The sequence below is a fragment of the Schistocerca americana genome, chromosome X (genome assembly GCF_021461395.2).
Source record: "Schistocerca americana isolate TAMUIC-IGC-003095 chromosome X, iqSchAmer2.1, whole genome shotgun sequence".
NCBI lineage: Eukaryota > Metazoa > Arthropoda > Insecta > Orthoptera > Acrididae > Schistocerca > Schistocerca americana.
In genome coordinates, this window is record NC_060130.1 from 651501871 (window position 1) to 651521285 (window position 19415).

Here is a 19415-nt window from a genome sequence, read left to right on the forward strand (position 1 = left end):
ATGCAGTATTTTGTATTCTGTAGGGGTGATTTGGACTTAGTCACCTTCGCAGCCAGGAAACATACATCAAACTTACATCTTTTGCACTACTTCACCATCTGGTGAGTCTGGATGTACACTGAAGAGCCAAAAAAAAAAAAAAAAACTGGTACACTTGCTCAATATCGTGTAGGCCCCTGCGAACGGCCAGAAGTGCCGCAACACAACGTGGCATGGACTCGACTAATGTCTGAAGTAGTGCTGGCAGGAACTGACTCCATGAATCACACAGGGCTGTCCATAAATCTGTAAGAGTACGAGGGGGTGGAGATCTCTTCTGAACAGCATGTTGCAAGGCATCCCAGATTTGCTCAATAAAGTTCATGTCTGGGGAGTTTGGCGAGCAGCGGAAGTGTTTACACTCAGAAGGGTTTTCCTGGAGCCACTCTGTAGCAATTCTGGGTATGTGGGGTCTGTACATGTCACCTGTCAGAGTCATATCTAGATGTATCAAGGGTCCCATAACACTCCAACTGCACACGCCCCACGCCATTGCAGAGTGTCCACCAGCTTAAACAGTCCCCTGCTGTCATACAGGGTTCATGGATTCATGAGGTTGTCTCCATACCTGTATATGTCCATTCCTTCTATGCAATTTTAAGAGAGACTTGTCCAACTAGGCAACAGGTTACCAGTCATCAACGGTCCAATGTCAGTGTTGACAGGCTCAGGCGAGGCGTAAAGCTTTGTGTCGTGCAGTCATCAAGGATATATGCGTGGGCCTTCGGTTCTGAAAGCCCATATTGATGATGTTTCATTGAATGGTTTGCACGCTGACACTTTTTGATGGCTCAGCATTGAAATTTGCAGCACTTTGCGGAAGGATTGCACTTCTGTCATGTTGAACGATTCTCTTCAGTCGTCATTGGTCCTGTTCTTGCAGGATCTTTTTCCGGCTGCAAAAATGTCAGAGATTTGATGTTTGACCAGATTCCTGATATTCACGGTACGCTCATGAAATGTTCATACGGGAAAATCCCCACTTCATTGCTACCCCAGAGATACTGTGCCCCATTGCTTGTGCGCCGTCTATAACACCACGTACAAACTCACTTAAAACTTGATAACCTGCCATTATAGCAGCAGTAACCAATTTAACAACTGCTTCAGACACTTGTTGCCTTATATTGTTGTTGTTGTGGTCTTCAGTCCTTAGACTGGCTTGATGCAGCTCTCCATGCTTCTCTCTCCTGTGCAAGCTACTTCATCTCCCAGTACTTACTGCAACCTACATCCTTCTGAATCTGCTTGGTGTATTCATCTCTTGGTATCCCTCTACGATTTTTACCCTCCACACTGCCCTCCAATGCTAAATTTGTGATCCCCCAATGCCTCAGAACATGTCCTACCAACCGGTCCCTTCTTCTTGTCAAGTTGTGCCACAAACTCCTCTTCTCCCCAATTCTATTCAATACCTCCTCATTAGTTATGTGATCTACCCATCTAATCTTCAGCATTCTTCTGTAGCACCACATTTCGAAAGCTTCTAATCTCTTCTTGTCCAAACTATTTATCATCCATGTTTCACTTCCATACATGGCTACACTCCATACAAAAACTTTCAGAAACGACTTCCTGGCATTTAAATCTATACTTGATGTTAACAAATTTCTCTTCTTCAGAAACACTTTCCTTGCCATTGCCAGTCTATGTTTTATGTCCTCTCTACTTTGACCATCATCAGTTATTTTGCTCCCCAAATAGCAAAACTCCTTTACTACTTTAAGTGTCTCATTTCCTAATCTAATTCCCTCAGCATCACCCGACTTAATTCGACTACATTCCATTATCCTTGTTTTGCTTTTGTTGATGTTCATCTTATATCCTCCTTTCAAGACACTGTCCATTCCATTCAACTGCTCTTCCAAGTCCTTTGCTGTCTCTGACAGAATTACAATGTCATCGGCGAACCTCAAAGTTTTTATTTCTTCTCCTTGGATTATGATACCTACTCCAAATTTTTCTTTTGTTTCCTTTATTGCTTGTTCAATATACAGATCGAATAACATCGGGGAGAGGCTACAAACCTGTCTCACTCCCTTCCCAACCACTGCTTCCCTTTCATGTCGCTCGACTCTTATAACTGCCATCTGGTTTCTGTACAAATTGTAAATAGCCTTTCACTCCCTGTATTTTACCTCTGCCACCTTTAGAATTTGAAAGAGAGTATTCCAGTCAACATTGTCAAAAGCTTTCTCTAAATCTACAAATGCTAGAAACGTAGGAGTGCTGTTCCTTAATCTTTCTTCTAAGATAAGTCGTAAGGTCAGTATTGCCTCACCTGTTCCAACATTTCTACGGAATCCAAACTAATCTTCCCCAAGGTCAGCTTCTACTAGTTTTTCCATTCGTCTGTAAAGAATTCGCATTAGTATTTTGCAGCTGTGACTTATTAAACTGATAGTTCGGTAATTTTCACATCTGTCAACACCTGCTTTTTTGGGATTAGAATTATTATATTCTTCTTGAAGTGTGAGGGTATTTCACCTGTCTCATACATCTTGCTCGCCAGATGGTAGAGTTTTGTCAGGACTGGCTCTCCCAAGGCCGTCAGTAGTTCCAATGGAATGTTGTCTACTCCGGGGGCCTTGTTTTGACTCAGGTCTTTCAGTGCACTGTCAAACTCTTCACGCAGTATCATATCTCCCATTTCATCTTCATCTACATCCCCTTCCATTTCCATAATATTGTCCTCAAGTACATCGCCCTTGAATAGAGCCTTTGTATACTCCTTCCACCTTTCTGGTTTCCCTCCTTTGCTTAGTACTGGGTTTCCATCTGAGCTCTTGATATTCATACGATAGGCTCTCTTTTCTCCAAAGGCATCTTTAATTTTCCTGTAGGCAGTATCTATCTTGCCCCTAGTGAGGTAAGCCTCTACATCCTTACATTTGTCCTCTAGCCATCCCTGCTTAGCCATTTTGCACTTCCTGTCGATCTCATTTTTGAGATGTTTGTATTCCTTTTTGCCTGCTTCATTTATTGCATTTTTATACTTTCTCCTTTCATCAATTAAATTCAATATTTCTTCTGCTACCCAAGGATTTCTACTAGCCCTCGTCTTTTTACCTACTTGATCCTCTGCTGCCTTCACTACTTCATCCCTCAGAGCTACCCATTCTTCTTCTACTGTATTTCTTTCTCCCATTCCTGTCAATTGTTCCCGTATGCTCTCCCTGAAACTCTGTACAATCTCTGGATTAGTCAGTTTATCCAGGTCCCATCTCCTTAAATTCCCACCTTTTTGCAGTTTCTTCTGTTTTAATCTACAGTTCATAACCAATGTCTTATATAGGCATTGCCAATTACAGCACCATATTCTTTATTTGAACACACATGCCTATACCAGTTTCTGTGGCACTTCAGTATATTTACGGTTGACATTCCCATGGCTTCTTAGGTACTAGTATACTGAATTATACACTGCTTGACAATGCCTAAGTAACAACTGACGTTTGCTAAGGAACAACTGCCAAGTGCTACGGTACAAATGACAACTGCTATGGAACAACTGACCAATGATAATAAAAGGACATTTGGAAGGTGGGATGTGGTCACTATAGAGAAGCCCACGCACAAATGCTCTGTAGGCATCTGACAGTTCATGCACTACAGTGTCTGACAAAGGATGTTGTGGAATCGATTAGTGCAACATCATGTGTGGTACAGCTATATGTCTACATGACATCATTTGAGTGCTTAAGATCATGGAAAAGGCTGAAGGTGGAAATGCTATGTGAAAACGTACTGGTGATCGTAGATGGACCACCAAGCTTCAAGAGGATTGATATGTAGCCCTAGTGACGAAAAGAAACAGACATCTCACTCCTAGACGGATCACTGCAGCTCTTTCAACCACTACTGGTATACGTGTCTCTGCTAGAATCATGTCACTGTGATTAAATCATGCTCGTTGTTATACTCGGAAGCCTCTCAAATGCATACCACTTCAACTATGCTATTGCTGAGAAAGAGTTTATTGGTGTAGGCAGCATGCTGATTGGGGTCAGCAACAGTGATCTAGAATGATATCCTCTGACGAATCCCATTTCATCATGGAAAGTTATTCTCGACATCAGTGTGGAGAAAGGGAGGCGGAACATATTACACACCACAGAATGTTAATGAACATCAATGGTATGGCCTGGGCAGTATGATGTGGGCAGACATTATGAACAACAGCCAAACAATGGCATATATTTTTGTGCGAGGTAATGTTACAGAACAGCAGTATTGCAGGGAGATTATTCTGGGTCATGTTCACGGATTTGTTTAAGTGTGCGGTAGGTCCTGACTTTCTGTTTATGGACAACAATGCCCACCCACACAGGGCCGTAGAGGTGTGGGACACACTGGAAAGTCAAGGTACTGAACATATAGAATTGCCTGTGTACTCCCCAGACTTAAACCCCTACAGCGCCTCTTAGGGATGTTCTTGGCAGATTTGTTTCTCAACAAACATTACCTTTTCGAAACATGCTACAACTGAAAACTGCCTTGAGAGAGGAGTGGAACAATATCCCCCAAAGCCTGCTGAAGTTTGATAACCAGCATGAATAAAAGGTGGCAAATGAGCATCAATGCCCAAGAAAGGCATATTGTTTACTGAGAGTCAGACCTTGACCTTATGTTGTGAGCCTGGCCTGTGTCAAATACAAATGTTATTTATATCTATCATCCTGCTTTCCAGTTTGGTGAAATCTGTACCATTTTTCATAATAAATATACCACTCCACCTCTACTACATATGTACTGTGTTTCATGTCACACGTCATTGTCTGTGATTATTCCTGTCCAACAATGTCTCTGCTCCTTAAAAACTGTCAAGCAGTGTATGAACTTCACTGTGGGTGTAACTGTAAGATGCTATACATTGAGCTCTGGTGTGGAACTATACCAGACACTTTATACAGTGTTACTGAGCTCACTAAGCATTTTAGAATCAGTATGTATAATTGGAACTTGGCATGAGCCAACCAAGCTACTTACCTGAAGACTTGCAAACACGTGCAGTTATTAACATTTGGGGCATTCAGAGCACAAAGGAAACAAGTTCAAATTTTTGTCATTTTGGACTTATTCCACTTTTAAGTACTATTTATGAAGCTACATGCAGAAAATAAAAGATTCGTGTCCAGATATTGTAAATAACTGTTATAGAACTGGCAGCATTGCTGTGCATGGAGGGAAGCAGTCTTCTGTTCAGAGCAAAATGGGAACATGTCCATTTTCACAGTATGCTTGGTTTGTTTTGTTGGTGTGCGAGCTCTAATTAAGGTAGATTTATGATTATGATTAATTTGTCTGAAAACATGGGAGATAACACATCGGAATATCAGCGTTCTAGTTCAGGTAGTTTAATAATTACTATGAAACTTTGGCAAGTGATATTAAACAAATGAGTTAATAACCAGACAGGACTGTTGAGGTTAATTGCATGATAGCAGTATTTTTATGTTTGCTTTTATTTTTTTAATGTTTTGTACTTAAAATGTAAGACATAAAATATTACATGGTACTTTTGCAGTCATTGTATGCTACATCATCACAGTTTTCTTTTGATCCACGAGAGAAAAAAATCTGCTGATGAAGGTAACGCTTCTGCAGCAGCAGACAACAATATCTGCAATCAAGATGGAGCACAGAGAAGAAGAATAAGATTTTTTCATCATGCTGGGAAGTAGGAGAAGAGTATTAGGCAATGGCAATGGAATTGTGAGCAGATGTATGCTACACGGCAGGGCATAGGAGTTCCAGCTAAAAGCCTTCCTGCTAACATCCCCTGCTGCAAATTGCAATGCCACAATCAACTTAAAGATGAAGAGACATAATATATATTTGATTCCTTCTGGAAACTTAGTGATTGCAGTCGGCAAAATGTGAACCTTCGGGGATCTGTTCTGTCAGGCCAGATTTTGAGGTCTTGGAAAAGAGATGGTTCCGGAAATCCTAACTGTGTTAGATTCAAATTTTTGTTAAGGTTTGGAGTGAAAGCTGTATAGGCATTTAATAAGTATTTTTTGAATATCTTTAAAATTAGTAGGAAAAAGCTGTGTATATGTATGAGTAAAGATGAAGTTTTTGTGTACCAGGTGGCTGGGGCAGGAAGAAGGCAACCAATAAAATTGATGGTACTAGAGGTGTTAACATACAGCAACCTTCCAAAGACATTACACTCTAGAGAAGAATCCAGAAAGGAAATATCTACAGCGTGATTTAATGATTCAGAAAATGTATGCATTATATGTACAGAAATGTGAGGATGAACCTGAAATACCATTGGAAAAGAAATACTATTATAATGTGTTTAGCATTAAATTTAATTAGCACTTTAAGCCATCCTACGGACACCTACCACATGTTATAAAATGGAATGATTCAGAAAATGTATGCATTATATGTACAGAAATGTGAGGATGAACCTGAAATACCATTGGAAAAGAAATACTATTATAATGTGTTTAGCATTAAATTTAATTAGCACTTTAAGCCATCCCACGGACACCTACCACATGTTATAAAATGGAATGGCAACTTAAATGTGAACAGAACACTGAAAAGAGAGCTACTTTACAGACTGCCAAAAATATCCATCTAGCAAACGCAGATCAATCAAACCAATGTTTTGAAGTAGATGAACCTTATGTCATTGTATTTGACTTGCAAAAAGCCCTCATGTTCCCAAATATACCTACCTCAATAGCTTATTATAAAAGAAATGTTTTTGCAATTTTGGAATATTTTCTGTTAATTCGGGAAATCATTCAGGTACACGTGGTCTGAAACTGAGAGATAAAGGGGTTCTCTAAAGCTAATTTCAAGTTTGGTGCATCATCTCAAAGCACATACCTCTGCTCATAATAAATTAATATTATACTCAGACACTTGTTCTGGCCAAAACAGCAGCATTAAAAGGTTTTTGGCTGTCATGAAGTAATGTCAAGATCCAAACACGAATGCCTCAGTCGCTGATTGCAAATTCATCATATCACGGCATTCTTACATACCTAGTAATAGTGAGTTTGGTTTAGTGGAGAAAATTTCACATATTTATGCACCAAATGATTGGATGGATATTGTTAGATAGACAAAGAAAATGCACCCAAGATCTGAGGACAGTGAAATGAGTATCTTGGATTTTTTATCCACAGGAAACTTTTAGAGAATTCAATAACAAACAGAAAAAAGGTTGACAGTTATGGCATCAACAGGTTGACTAAAAAGTGGTTAATGCAGTCATCATCATCAGTTCATCATCAGTTATCTGCTATATTAGCAGGTCCTTTGCCTCTCCATTTTCTGCGATCCATTGCTTCCTTCTTAAGGCTGCTGTATGTTGTACCGTCCATCATGTCATCCAGTATCTGGAATCTCTTCCTTCCTCGCTTCCTTTTCCCTTCTACATAACCTTCTAAAACTGTTTTTATCAGTCCGTCATTCTTTCTTAATATATGCCCAATCCAATTTCTTTTTCTTCTCTTTATTACATCTAGTAACTGCCTTTTCTCTCCCACTCTTCTCAGTACCTCTTCATTTTTTACTCTGTCCATCCAACTTATTCCTTCCATCTTCCGCCATGTCCAGATCTCAAAAGCCTCCAGCCTTTCTCTGTCTTTTTTCCTCATAGTCCATGTTTCAGCGCCATATAGAAGAACACTCCATACAAGGTACTGGACAAAAAAACACTTGAGACATTCACTTCAGCACTGCAGTGGGTCCTAGCAATCCTAGATTTACTTCTGGAGGAGGTTGAGTGGATACAACACCACATACAAAATATTGTTTGAACAATATAAAATACTTAAAAACAACCCATGTTCATATAGTGTCTGATTTTCTGTCACTGTACTCTATGACTTGTTACTCGATACAATACAGAATGAGTCATCTTTCAATGTACAATTGACTGTAAACTTTGGTACAGATGTCTAATACAAGTTGCACTGCTAGATCTGACTAACAAGGGGAGGCCACGACGTTTGGATTATGGATTTACCCCAGACTTTGTAAACTTTTCATAGTCCATTAGTACAACATAACATGCAAGTAGTAAGATGTACTACTTAGGTGATTTCGAGAAAATCACATGAAAAGTTTTACGTGTCAATGATGTACCAGTGCATTGTGACACTGAGCACAAGATGGTACGGTCATGTGGTTAGTGTTCAAGTTCTGTAATGGCTGGATCGACACTCTCTCTCTCTCTCTCTCTCTCTCTCTCTCTCTCTCTCTCTCTCTCTCCCTCTCTCTCTTAAAAAAAAAAAAACAGTAATATTATTTTGTACATATTACATTTGAAAGGTAATGTTATGAAAAGACATGTATTTTCATGAACTTTTATTGAATTTCCAATGTTACTTAGCCGTTTACTAAATTTTATTGTTACAACAAATATTATGTGACCTTTCTTTGTATATACCAGTTAAAAACTTTATCACGCGCCTTTAAACTTGTTTATATTTGATAGACAATGAACGAGAAATTGCTTCTCGTGAAGATGCTACTAAAATACATTCAATCGTACATCAGAAATTTTCGGCACTGATATTTACGAAAATACTATGTTACGCACAGTTTGCATCCAAACTGTAGGAAGAAACAGAAGTTTTTCATACTGTCAACGAGCTTTGTTATTCCTTAGAACCTCGGAAGATTTCTTGTGTATGTGGGGAAATTGCATTCATTTGATGCAGTAGGCGCCATTTTAATTTGTATTTTTTATGTCTGTATGAAAAATATTATCCTGCAACATGTAATGTCAAAAGCACATCCACACTCATATTCTGACATACTGTAACTCATTGTATAATTAAATAAAGTTATTTACACATTTATTTATTGATGTTTGACATGGGCATTCCAAGCCTGTCCCCCAACATTCAAATCCGTGTCTGCAGATTGAAGCATTCAGGTGCAAAGCAGCTATCGGTACCGTCACCAATTGCAGGTATAAGGGTTTTTGAAAATCACAACAGGCATACATTTGCAAGAAAACTTTATGCGTCTGGCTGTTTACTTGTAATATTTGTTGTGATAATATAAATGAGCAAACAATCAAATAAAATTGGAAATTCAATTAGCTTTCAAATGTATATATGTACAAAATAATACGACTGGGGTGGGGGGAGGGTAGGGGGGAGGTAGGGAGAAGGGGGAGAGGGGAGGGGGGAGAGAGAGGGAGAGGGAGAGGGGGGGGGGGAGGGAGAGAGAGAGAGAGAGAGAGAGAGAGAGAGAGAGAGAGAGAGAGAGAGAGAGAGAGAGAGAGAGAGAGAACATGTAAAAAAACTTCTCTTGTGAATTTCTCAAAATCCCTAAATAGTATGCCTTCTACTTTCACATTATGTTGTCCTAATGAACTACTATCAGTGTATGTAGTTTGAAGTAAATCTGTGATCCAAACATTGTGAGTTCCCCTTGTAAGGTGATGCTGTCATCGTAAGCAATGACTGCAGACTGAGATGAGTGACACTGTGCTCTGACATAAATACTCTTCCAGCAGTCGCAGCATATGGAAACTTTTGAGGCTTTGCCTATGCCAACATCTCTCATTTGTTGCTGCATCAGGCAATGACTGTCTGCACTTGTGGTTCCATCATGAGGTACCAACTTTGCCGTGGGATCTTGTTCTTTGGACAACACCAGTTACATCATAAAACAGAATGTCCTTTTAATCTGTTTTTTAAGCAGACTCTAAACCCTGATGTGCATTTTGATGAAGTTGACTTAAGAAAGAAATCTAGCCACCCCTTGACATACTTCTGTGACATCCAACAGTGCCATTTTGCGCCAAACATCTACCATTAACAAAAGCGATGAAAAAGGACACGGAAACTTTGCTGCTATGCATTCCACCTGTGCATTACCATTTTTTCAAGAACCTACCACATGACTCTGCCACAAGAGCTTCCTCGGCTTTGCAAGAGCAAGCAGACGAAAATTAATACTTTTTCTCTGAATCTGAATTGTATAACTTCCTGGTTGGAAATATGAAATTATAATTACACATTCAAGAAATGTATTTTCTTTGCTGTTTCCTTAATGAATCCTGAAGGTTAGAATAAAGAGGAAGATACAAATACAATACATTCATCAAAGAAAAGAATACAAGTCCAAAATTTTACTTTCCTATTGTTGCTGGCATGTAATAACACCTAAATTTACCCTTCTTCAGTGTGAGAATACATTATACAAAATCTTTGCTATCATTCAAACATTTTAAAATGCTGTAAAATGTTTCCTGTAACTAATTATTCAGTGATAACTTTGTGTCTGTTTTTCTCACAATTTTCTTATTGTGACTTGATTCCCTTGTGCTCTGAACACCCCATTTGTTTCACCAGTGGTACTGGCAAATGGAAAATTAATGAATAATTTAGATCATTCAGTCAAGCTATTCATGCTGTACCACCTGCGGTTACAAGTTGTGGGCTATTATTTGTAGAGTAGATTCCATGAACCAAATACATATAATTTACAGACTACACAGATCTACTGGTAAAACAAGGGATAAATGCAAGTGTGTGTGATCCACCACTATGCCATTTGTGATACACCATTGCATGTTATCCCAACAGTAAATAAGATGAACTTTTGTTATGATGGTTCCAATAGAGAGAGAGAGAGAGAGAGAGAGAGAGAGAGAGAGAGAGAGAGAGCTCCATAAGAGATGAGGCACCGCTGAAGATAAAATAAATGACAGGGATGATTTCAGAAGGCTGGAGGAAAGCTATCAGAGTTTTATGGTGGAATCATTCGAAAGATGCTGGAAGGATTTCAAAGTCAGCTGCAAACAAGGACTAGAGGCTCAAATTGAGACTGTTTGTTAACATACAGTCCACAGAGGCTGAAGAAGGAGGAGGAGGAGAAAAAGAAAGAATAAGTTATACGGCAGCACATAGACATTTATTTGCTTTTGTAGCTTCATTTCATGGCTTGCTGTACTGCTATATTTATGTTTCCAATTTAATACATCAACATAAAAAAAAAAATCTTACAGAACTGAAAGATAATCTATACACCTAGTAAATATAGATCATTTCATTCCAGTATATCTATCTGCGTCACACATCAGCAGTGGTTTCTGCAACACTTACCACTAGAAGTTTCAATGACAGTGACACGAGTATCAGATGATTGAGAGTTTTCATCAGTCTGACCTTCTAGTGTGTCACCTTCTCCTTCTGCATTTTTCTTCTTCTTCTTCTTCCTTTTCTTTTTCTGAAAAAAGTTGTTGATATCAGCTATTAATATGCACATTAATATCTTCGAAAATTGTAAAACTAAGAAGAATACAGGTGACTGAGATGCATCTTTCTACCACCTACAAGGAATATGAAGAAAAGCATGAAGTACATTACTTAACTTGAAAATTCAACATAGTGTACAGCTCCTTCATGTTGTAGTCAGAACCTATGACAAAAACCCTGCCCCATTTGAATTCCCTTACATGCTCACATCACATCAACAAGGTATACTGACACACACTTCAACATTTCCATTACATCCAACAGTCTTCATTAACTACCTCTGGCATAATGTTGACTTCTCTGGTCATATAAGAGAGTGAAGATCTAGCCTACCAGTATGCCATCCCTCTGCAATCCAATCACTTATTGTTAGTACGCTACTTCTATCTACATGACTACTCTGCAATTCACACTTACGTGCCTGGCAGAGGGTTCTTTGAACCACTTTCACTCCATTTCTCTACCGTTCCACTCTGTAAAGGGAAGCAGGAAAAATGAACACTTTAATCCCTCTGAGCGAGCTCTGATTTATTTTATTACAATGATCATTTCTTCCACTGTAGATGGATGTCAACAAAATCCCGGCATTAGCCTGTAGCGATTTAGGGAAATCACAGAAAACCTAAATCAGGATGGCCAGACGTGGGATTAAACCATCGTCCTCCAGAATGCGACTGTTTTCCAATATCATCAAAGAGATATAAATAGGAAAGTAGTTGTACAGGTATGGACAAATTTATACATGAAGTGGTCAGTAGTATGGCTGTATGAGGGTATCAGAATACAGAAGTAGTGCAGACTTTCCTACAACCATTAAAATCAGAGCAGATCTACATCATCACAAAATTGAACCCAAGGGCTTGGAAATGTATATTCTCCACATTCTAAACATCGTCAGTTTTTGAAGATCAGAAAATGTTAAGGACAAAAATTTCTGATGGTATGTCATGGATGGCTGCATATTGGACAGAAATATGTTTCAGCAAGGAAGTGAAAGGATTTGTATTTTTTGAAATCAGGTGGAGTAAAAAGGAACTAAAAGTATCCAGAATGAGATTTTCACTCTGCAGCGGAGTGTGCGCTGATATGAAACTTCCTGGCAGATTAAAACTGTGTGCCCGACCGAGACTCGAACGCTGGACCTTTGCCTTTCGCGGGCAAGTGCTCTACCCTCTGAGCTACCGAAGCACGACTCACGCCCGGTACTCACAGCTTTACTTCTGCCAGTACCTTGTCTCCTACCTTCCAAACTTTACAGAAGCTCCCCTGCGAACCTTGCAGAACTAGCACTCCTGAAAGAAAGGATATTGCGGAGACATGGCTTAGCCACAGCCTGGGGGATGTTTCCAGAATGAGATTTTCACTCTGCAGCAGAGTGTGCGCTGATATGAAACTTCCTGGCAGATTAAAACTGTGTGCCCGACCGAGACTCGAACTCGGGACCTTTGGCTTTCGCGGGCAAGTGCTCTACCCTCTGAGCTACCGAAGCACGACTCACGCCCGGTACTCACAGCTTTACTTCTGCCAGTACCTCGTCTCCTACCTTCCAAACTTTACAGAAGCTCCCCTGCGAACCTTGCAGAACTAGCACTCCTGAAAGAAAGGATATTGCGGAGACATGGCTTAGCCACAGCCTGGGGGATGTTTCCAGAATGAGATTTTCACTCTGCAGCGGAGAGTGCGCTGATATGAAACTTCCTGGCAGATTAAAACTGTGTGCCCGACCGAGACTCGAACGAGGTACTGGCAGAAGTAAAGCTGTGAGTACCGGGCGTGAGTCGTGCTTCGGTAGCTCAGAGGGTAGACCACTTGCCCGCGAAAGGCAAAGGTCCCGAGTTCGAGTCTCGGTCGGGCACACAGTTTTAATCTGCCAGGAAGTTTCATATCAGCGCACACTCCGCTGCAGAGTGAAAATCTCATTCTGGAAACATCCCCCAGGCTGTGGGTAAGCCATGTCTCCGCAATATCCTTTCTTTCAGGAGTGCTAGTTCTGCAAGGTTCGCAGGGGAGCTTCTGTAAAGTTTGGAAGGTAGGAGACGAGGTACTGGCAGAAGTAAAGCTGTGAGTACCGGGCATGAGTCGTGCTTCGGTAGCTCAGAGGGTAGAGCACTTGCCCGCGAAAGCCAAAGGTCCCGAGTTCGAGTCTCGGTCGGGCACACAGTTTTAATCTGCCAGGAAGTTTCATATCAGCGCACTCTCCGCTGCAGAGTGAAAATCTCATTCTGGAAACATCCCCCAGGCTGTGGCTAAGCCATGTCTCCGCAATATCCTTTCTTTCAGGAGTGCTAGTTCTGCAAGGTTCGCAGGGGAGCTTCTGTAAAGTTTGGAAGGTAGGAGACGAGGTACTGGCAGAAGTAAAGCTGTGAGTACCGGGCGTGAGTCGTCCTTCGGTAGCTCAGAGGGTAGAGCACTTGCCCGCGAAAGGCAAAGGTCCCGAGTTCGAGTCTCGGTCGGGCACACAGTTTTAATCTGCCAGGAAGTTTCATATCAGTGCACACTCCGCTGCAGAGTGAAAATCTCGTTCTGGAAACATCCTCCAGGCTGTGGCTAAGCCATGTCTCCGCAATATCCTTTCTTTCAGGAGTGCTACTTCTGCAAGGTTCGCAGGGGAGCTTCTGTAAAGTTTGGAAGGTAGGAGACGAGGTACTGGCAGAAGTAAAGCTGTGAGTACCGGGCGTGAGTCGTGCTTCGGTAGCTCAGAGGGTAGAGCACTTGCCCACGAAAGGCAAAGGTCCCGAGTTCGAGTCTCGGTCGGGCACACAGTTTTAATCTGCCAGGAAGTTTCAACTAAAAGTATTTTTGGAAACATTGCTACTTTAGAGCATTAAAAACCAAAGGTTGATTATCACATACCAATTCCAAATATCAAGTATCACTATCCCACGATGATGTTCTGTGAATAATTCCACTATTTTCACTTTGGGTTTTTAACGTCCCATCGACAATGAGGTCATTGGAGTACTTTCAATTTCATATCTCTGTTTCTTTTTATAAGCTCTCATCATTATTCCATCATATGCTGGTGTGTACATGTTGAATGATTTTCTCTGCTTCTTCCTATACTTATATTTCATTAGATGAAAAGAGAAATGTTTCGGAATAGTTCTTCAGACAGTCCCACTACTGTCTCCTGATTGATTGTAATGGTGATATCTGACTCCCTGAACAATGTGCTAAACATGTGCTTTTTTTCATTCTCTTCATGTTTCAATTTCTTTTAGTTCTCTGTCTTAGTGTTGTTTCATTACACTTTCTGACATGCAGTAAATATTCCTAAGGAGTTCCCACCCTATCCCCCCCTCCCAATTCCCAGTAAATTCTGATACACTTCTGTCATTAACCATTCTTAATTCTGTTCCATTTGCCATCGTTAGTCTAGCTGGCTCTGGCATTTTGTTTCATTTTATGCCTTTAGTAATACCAACAGAATGATAGTTATATTTTCATTTCCCTGATTTATGTACGCAGTTTTTTCACTTTCTAGGGCCTTAAATCTGAGTGTTAATTTTATTATTGTTATTGTATTCTTACTCATATGAATCAATTAATATAACAATGGAAAATCCAGACTCTCTACTTCTTAGTAGACTGTGGTTTCCAGATTTTTTAAAACTTATTCAATGCTGACATTGTCTGCTGATTTTCTGATTGTTGAATTGAGCTACTGTCCGAGAGACAAACAACTGGTATTGAAACAATCATGCAGCCACACAGCAACGTTTCTGGATATGGTGTATGGCATTCAGACTGCACTTCCTCAACTACCTGAGGAGCAGAAACAAGAACACTCAGACAGTGCATGTGTAAAGAAAATTTACAGTAGTGATTACTAACAGATAAACTTGTAAAACTGCTACAAGGAGTTCACTATCTACTGTGCTGAAGTACCTACCAGTTTCCAAGTTCAGAAGGTAGGGGGATGAGGTACTAACAAAAGTGAAGCTGCAAGGGCAGATTGTGAGTTGTGCTTTGATAGCTCAGTCAGTAGAGCACCTGCCCATGAAAGGTAAAGGTCTGAAGTTCGAGTAATAGTCTGGCACAGATTTTTAATCTGCCAAAAGTTTCATATCTAATAGTTATTAGTTATATGCAGTAATGGGAACAGCAGGATGTTTTATACAATATATAACTGAATAGGTCACACTACTCACTAAATTGAGGCGGCACCAGACACGCACATAAAAGAGGAAGTAGTATCTTTGTCAGAGCTAGAAAACACACACACACACACACACACACACACACACACACAGAGAGAGAGAGAGAGAGAGAGAGAGAGAGAGAGAGAGAGACTGTTCCCTGATTTGTTATATTATATTTAATATCAGTCAGTATGTTAATGGTTATAATCTCATGAAATACTCTCAGATGTCTGCTCTGTCTATCACGCACTTTCTCCTTTATAGTCACAGCTGTCTTGCATTTACAGTAGTAGGAAAACTTCATTCCAGTTGCATTTAAAAAATGACCAACTCTCTTCTCCACTGCTCAAACTATCACTCATGTATACCGAATGCATAATTAATATTTCAACAGACACTTGCCTCCACAACGCTTCTGTTCTTGGTTGCCTCCCTGTCAACACCCGCTCTGCTGTTCACAGTTTCCGTCAATATCTCAGTAGTGACACAAGGCACAGGTTTCGCAAGCAGTTTCTCCAGTTCATTTTCATCCAAACATCTTCAATCATACCAAAAAGACAATGACAGGGAGGTAACCAGTCAATATTATGCCTGTATCTTTTCTCAGTTTCATTGATGGCTTGGTGTAATGATTTATTTTATGCTACAGTTTTGAGCAGTATTTCCTTTGAGATTGACATCTCATTTCCTTGAATAAAAGTTTTCATCTTTCATTGCTTAACAACAAAATGATATGGGGAAATATCCCAATAATGACTGAAGACCTTACACAATTCATCACAAGGGAAATTTTGAATCCCTTCCAGAAAATTACACTATTCACCTGACGATAATTACTTTCTTATTAAAAAAAGCCTTATGCAACACAATTATTCAGCCTCATTTTTCGACATACATTGTCCTATCAGAGGTTCTGTCACTTCATACTTTACAGAATGAATGACTGGCACTGACTGAAGTCTCATTGTCACACAATATTGCTGAATTCACACCATCAACTACCACTGTAGAAATCTGCATCAGGATGTAACAATAAGTATCATTATGACAAATATTTGTTGTCCATTAACAACTAAGTAACTGAACACTAGGTCTTTCAGTGTTGTACCGTATAGAAATTTACTACCGTTAACCAGATGATAAGGCAAAACACAAAATTTCAGAATTATTGGATGCCCCTTTCTCGGACAATATATATGACGATAATTGAAAGCTTTCTGGAATTCATCTAAAGCTGTTATTTTCTTCCTCCTTGGCTGCAAATTGTTCCTGGTGTCCATTTATTTGTTGTGCCAGTCTCATCACAATATATTTTGTATGCTTTTTTCCCTACTCCTTATACAGTGTTTTTGATTATTTTCAAAGTAGTTTCAATAAATGAGCAACAGAAAATAAGGGTTCAACATTCTGCTTCTTTTCTTCAAAGTACTCTCTCAATGAGAATACAAATTCGTGGCCTTATAGTGATGCATACTTTTCTTCCTCCACGTCACATGTTAGCCTTGCACTACTCATTGCCCTAGACCTACTTGAATAAACACTGAGACCACTACACATCAAATAAACCACAAAATAACTTCTAGATGCAGCCAAGGAAAACAACAGCAGGTGTTTGATACACAAGACTCACTGCTACACAACTTCTATGCATTTTGTTTTGTAGTACAGCAACATAACTCCTGCTATCTATTCCTGTGCCATCTCCCACTAGCAGGCTCCATACTGTCACTAGATCATAAAATGACACTGCTGATCTGTCAGTATCCAAGACTTGTTTCAACGACTGTAACACAGTAACAGCAATGGCTGCTTGTGTGCCTGTCTTTTACATGTGACAGGAATTAAATAAATCATTAAAACAATTAAAATGCAAGTCAGAGTCAACAATTATCTATAACTTTCATTCTAAAATATATTTGTGCAGGCAATGGCAACATGTTCTTTGACAACAAATCTCATCATCTGCTGATAATTACTAGCTTTAACTTGCTTTCCAACAATGCACTGAAAGACCCTTTGTTGATGGTTGTTCCACTTGCCACATACTCTTAGTACAGGCCCAGCTACATTCCAAAAAATTTCACACAGTTTACAGATTCTTGAACTTTCTTTTCCTTTCCTTTGGTATACTGGGCATTTCCACTCCATAATCTTCCATTTTGATTGTGGCTCATAGAGGAGAGCCCACATTTCATCTCCAGTGGCTATCCTTCCCTGATGAAATGGTCACGTAAGTGCTGGCAGGTGTCAACACGAATGGCTGTCTTGGTAGTCAACACACAGAAAATTTATGGAAGCCAAGTTTGTCATGGATGTTTTGATAGGTAGAACTATGAATTATGTTCAAAGTAGACACTACCATATCAACAGTAGCTCTTGAGTTTGCTGAATCTTTCGGATTGTGGTGGACATCAAGAGATGTCCCATACCCATTGCATGTGACACATTTGTCCAATCAGTTTCAAACATTTTGATCCACAAATGAACACTTTTACGTGACACTGCACTTTCCATATATTGAGTTCAAAATCTACTAATTTTAGTCCCTTTCACCACTTTCAACAAAAGAAACTTAGTCACTGCTTGTGATTCCTCAATGGTGCAAACTACTAGCAGAGTGGACATGTTTACACCGTCACTGACAGAATGCAATTGAAGTGTCTGTGTTGAATGGTGCATACATGACTACAGTGGTACTAACTACAAGTGTAGAAGGCAATGTGAGAATCTGAGAGGCGTTTTATGATGAAAGTGTTGATAATTTTTTACTGTTCTTTATAAAATAATAATAATGATGATGATGATGATAATCACAACAATAATATTAGTGAGTGGAAGGACAATTTCTACAGATGCCTTTACCACGCCCAATAATTCTAAGCATATTATGACTTACCTTCTTCTGTTTCATTTCTTGCTGTTTTCGTTTCTGCTCTATTTTATGTTGCTTAACCATTTCGGTTAAATTTCCAATGTATTCATCTGTCTGTGACAGCAAGAATGCTAATCGTTTATCCTTTTTTTGGTCAATTAGTTTCCTGCAAACATTATAAGTGATTAGACTGAACATGCTTTACAATGGAGAAAAGCAGATTGTTTTACTTAAATAATGTATTATAATTATTCAAAAATCTCTACAATAAAGCTCACAGCACTTTAGACTAATTAGATCATAGAAATTACCGATATCCTTCCTCATCTTCAGCCATTAAGCGACGCATACGTTCCTTCTCAATGCGTTCTTGCTCTTTCTTCTGTTCCCGTTCAGCATTAGCATGGTAATTTAGGACAGCTTTGTTAAGTCTTGCTATTTTTGCTACATTATTTCGATGGTACTCTTTGAAATCCTTTCCATGTTGCAAGACAGATATGAGGAACTCCTGGACAAAGAAAGAAATATTATTATACATAAATATGAAATTGCTATTTATTACTTTGGTTTCTTATGATTACGTCCTTTCATGTGATCTAAACAAAACTGAATTAGTGAAATTTGTTACACAGATTACTAAGTGGTGCTTAGTACAGAAATTATACACTACATTATGACAACTACCAATGATATGAACAGTAATATATTTTTATAGGCTCTCACTGTGAAAAGCATATTCAATAACTCATGGTTTAGATATAACAAAAGCACCAATGAAATGATAGTTGAATAAAGCTACTTGGCAACAAATGTTTACATTAAATGATTGAAAGATGCGTCTGTCAAAAAATTCTTGTCGATATTACTGCAAGCTGTGGTGTGTGCAGTGTGGCGTAGTGATTGGCATCAGTGGAAGGCACGCTGAAGTTTGCCAGTTCAAGGTTAATCACCAGCAATTATTTATCAAGTCTGTTCTCGCTTTATGTTCTTGTCAGAAATAAATTTGCTTTCAGTGTTTAACTTCCCTGATGACCCTGCCTTCAGATTTGAACTTGATTGTCATTTAGACATGACATGGTTTGGTGGAGACACGCCTAGTATTTCAAAACACCTGCA

General features: G+C 39.4%; 1 protein-coding gene across 4 annotated transcripts in view; it reads right to left on the bottom strand.

The window, feature by feature from the left end:
- The window catches only part of LOC124554818 (ATP-dependent helicase brm-like), a 379799-nt gene that overhangs the window by 177374 nt on the left and 183010 nt on the right, over positions 1-19415 (bottom strand). For all 4 annotated transcript variants that reach the window (XM_047128479.1, XM_047128480.1, XM_047128478.1 and 1 more), the window contains 3 exons: positions 18611-18807; positions 18324-18465; positions 11133-11256 (listed from right to left, as the gene is read on the bottom strand). In XM_047128479.1, the coding sequence (XP_046984435.1) occupies positions 11133-11256; positions 18324-18465; positions 18611-18807 (463 nt within the window). The remainder of the gene's footprint in view (positions 1-11132; positions 11257-18323; positions 18466-18610; positions 18808-19415) is intronic.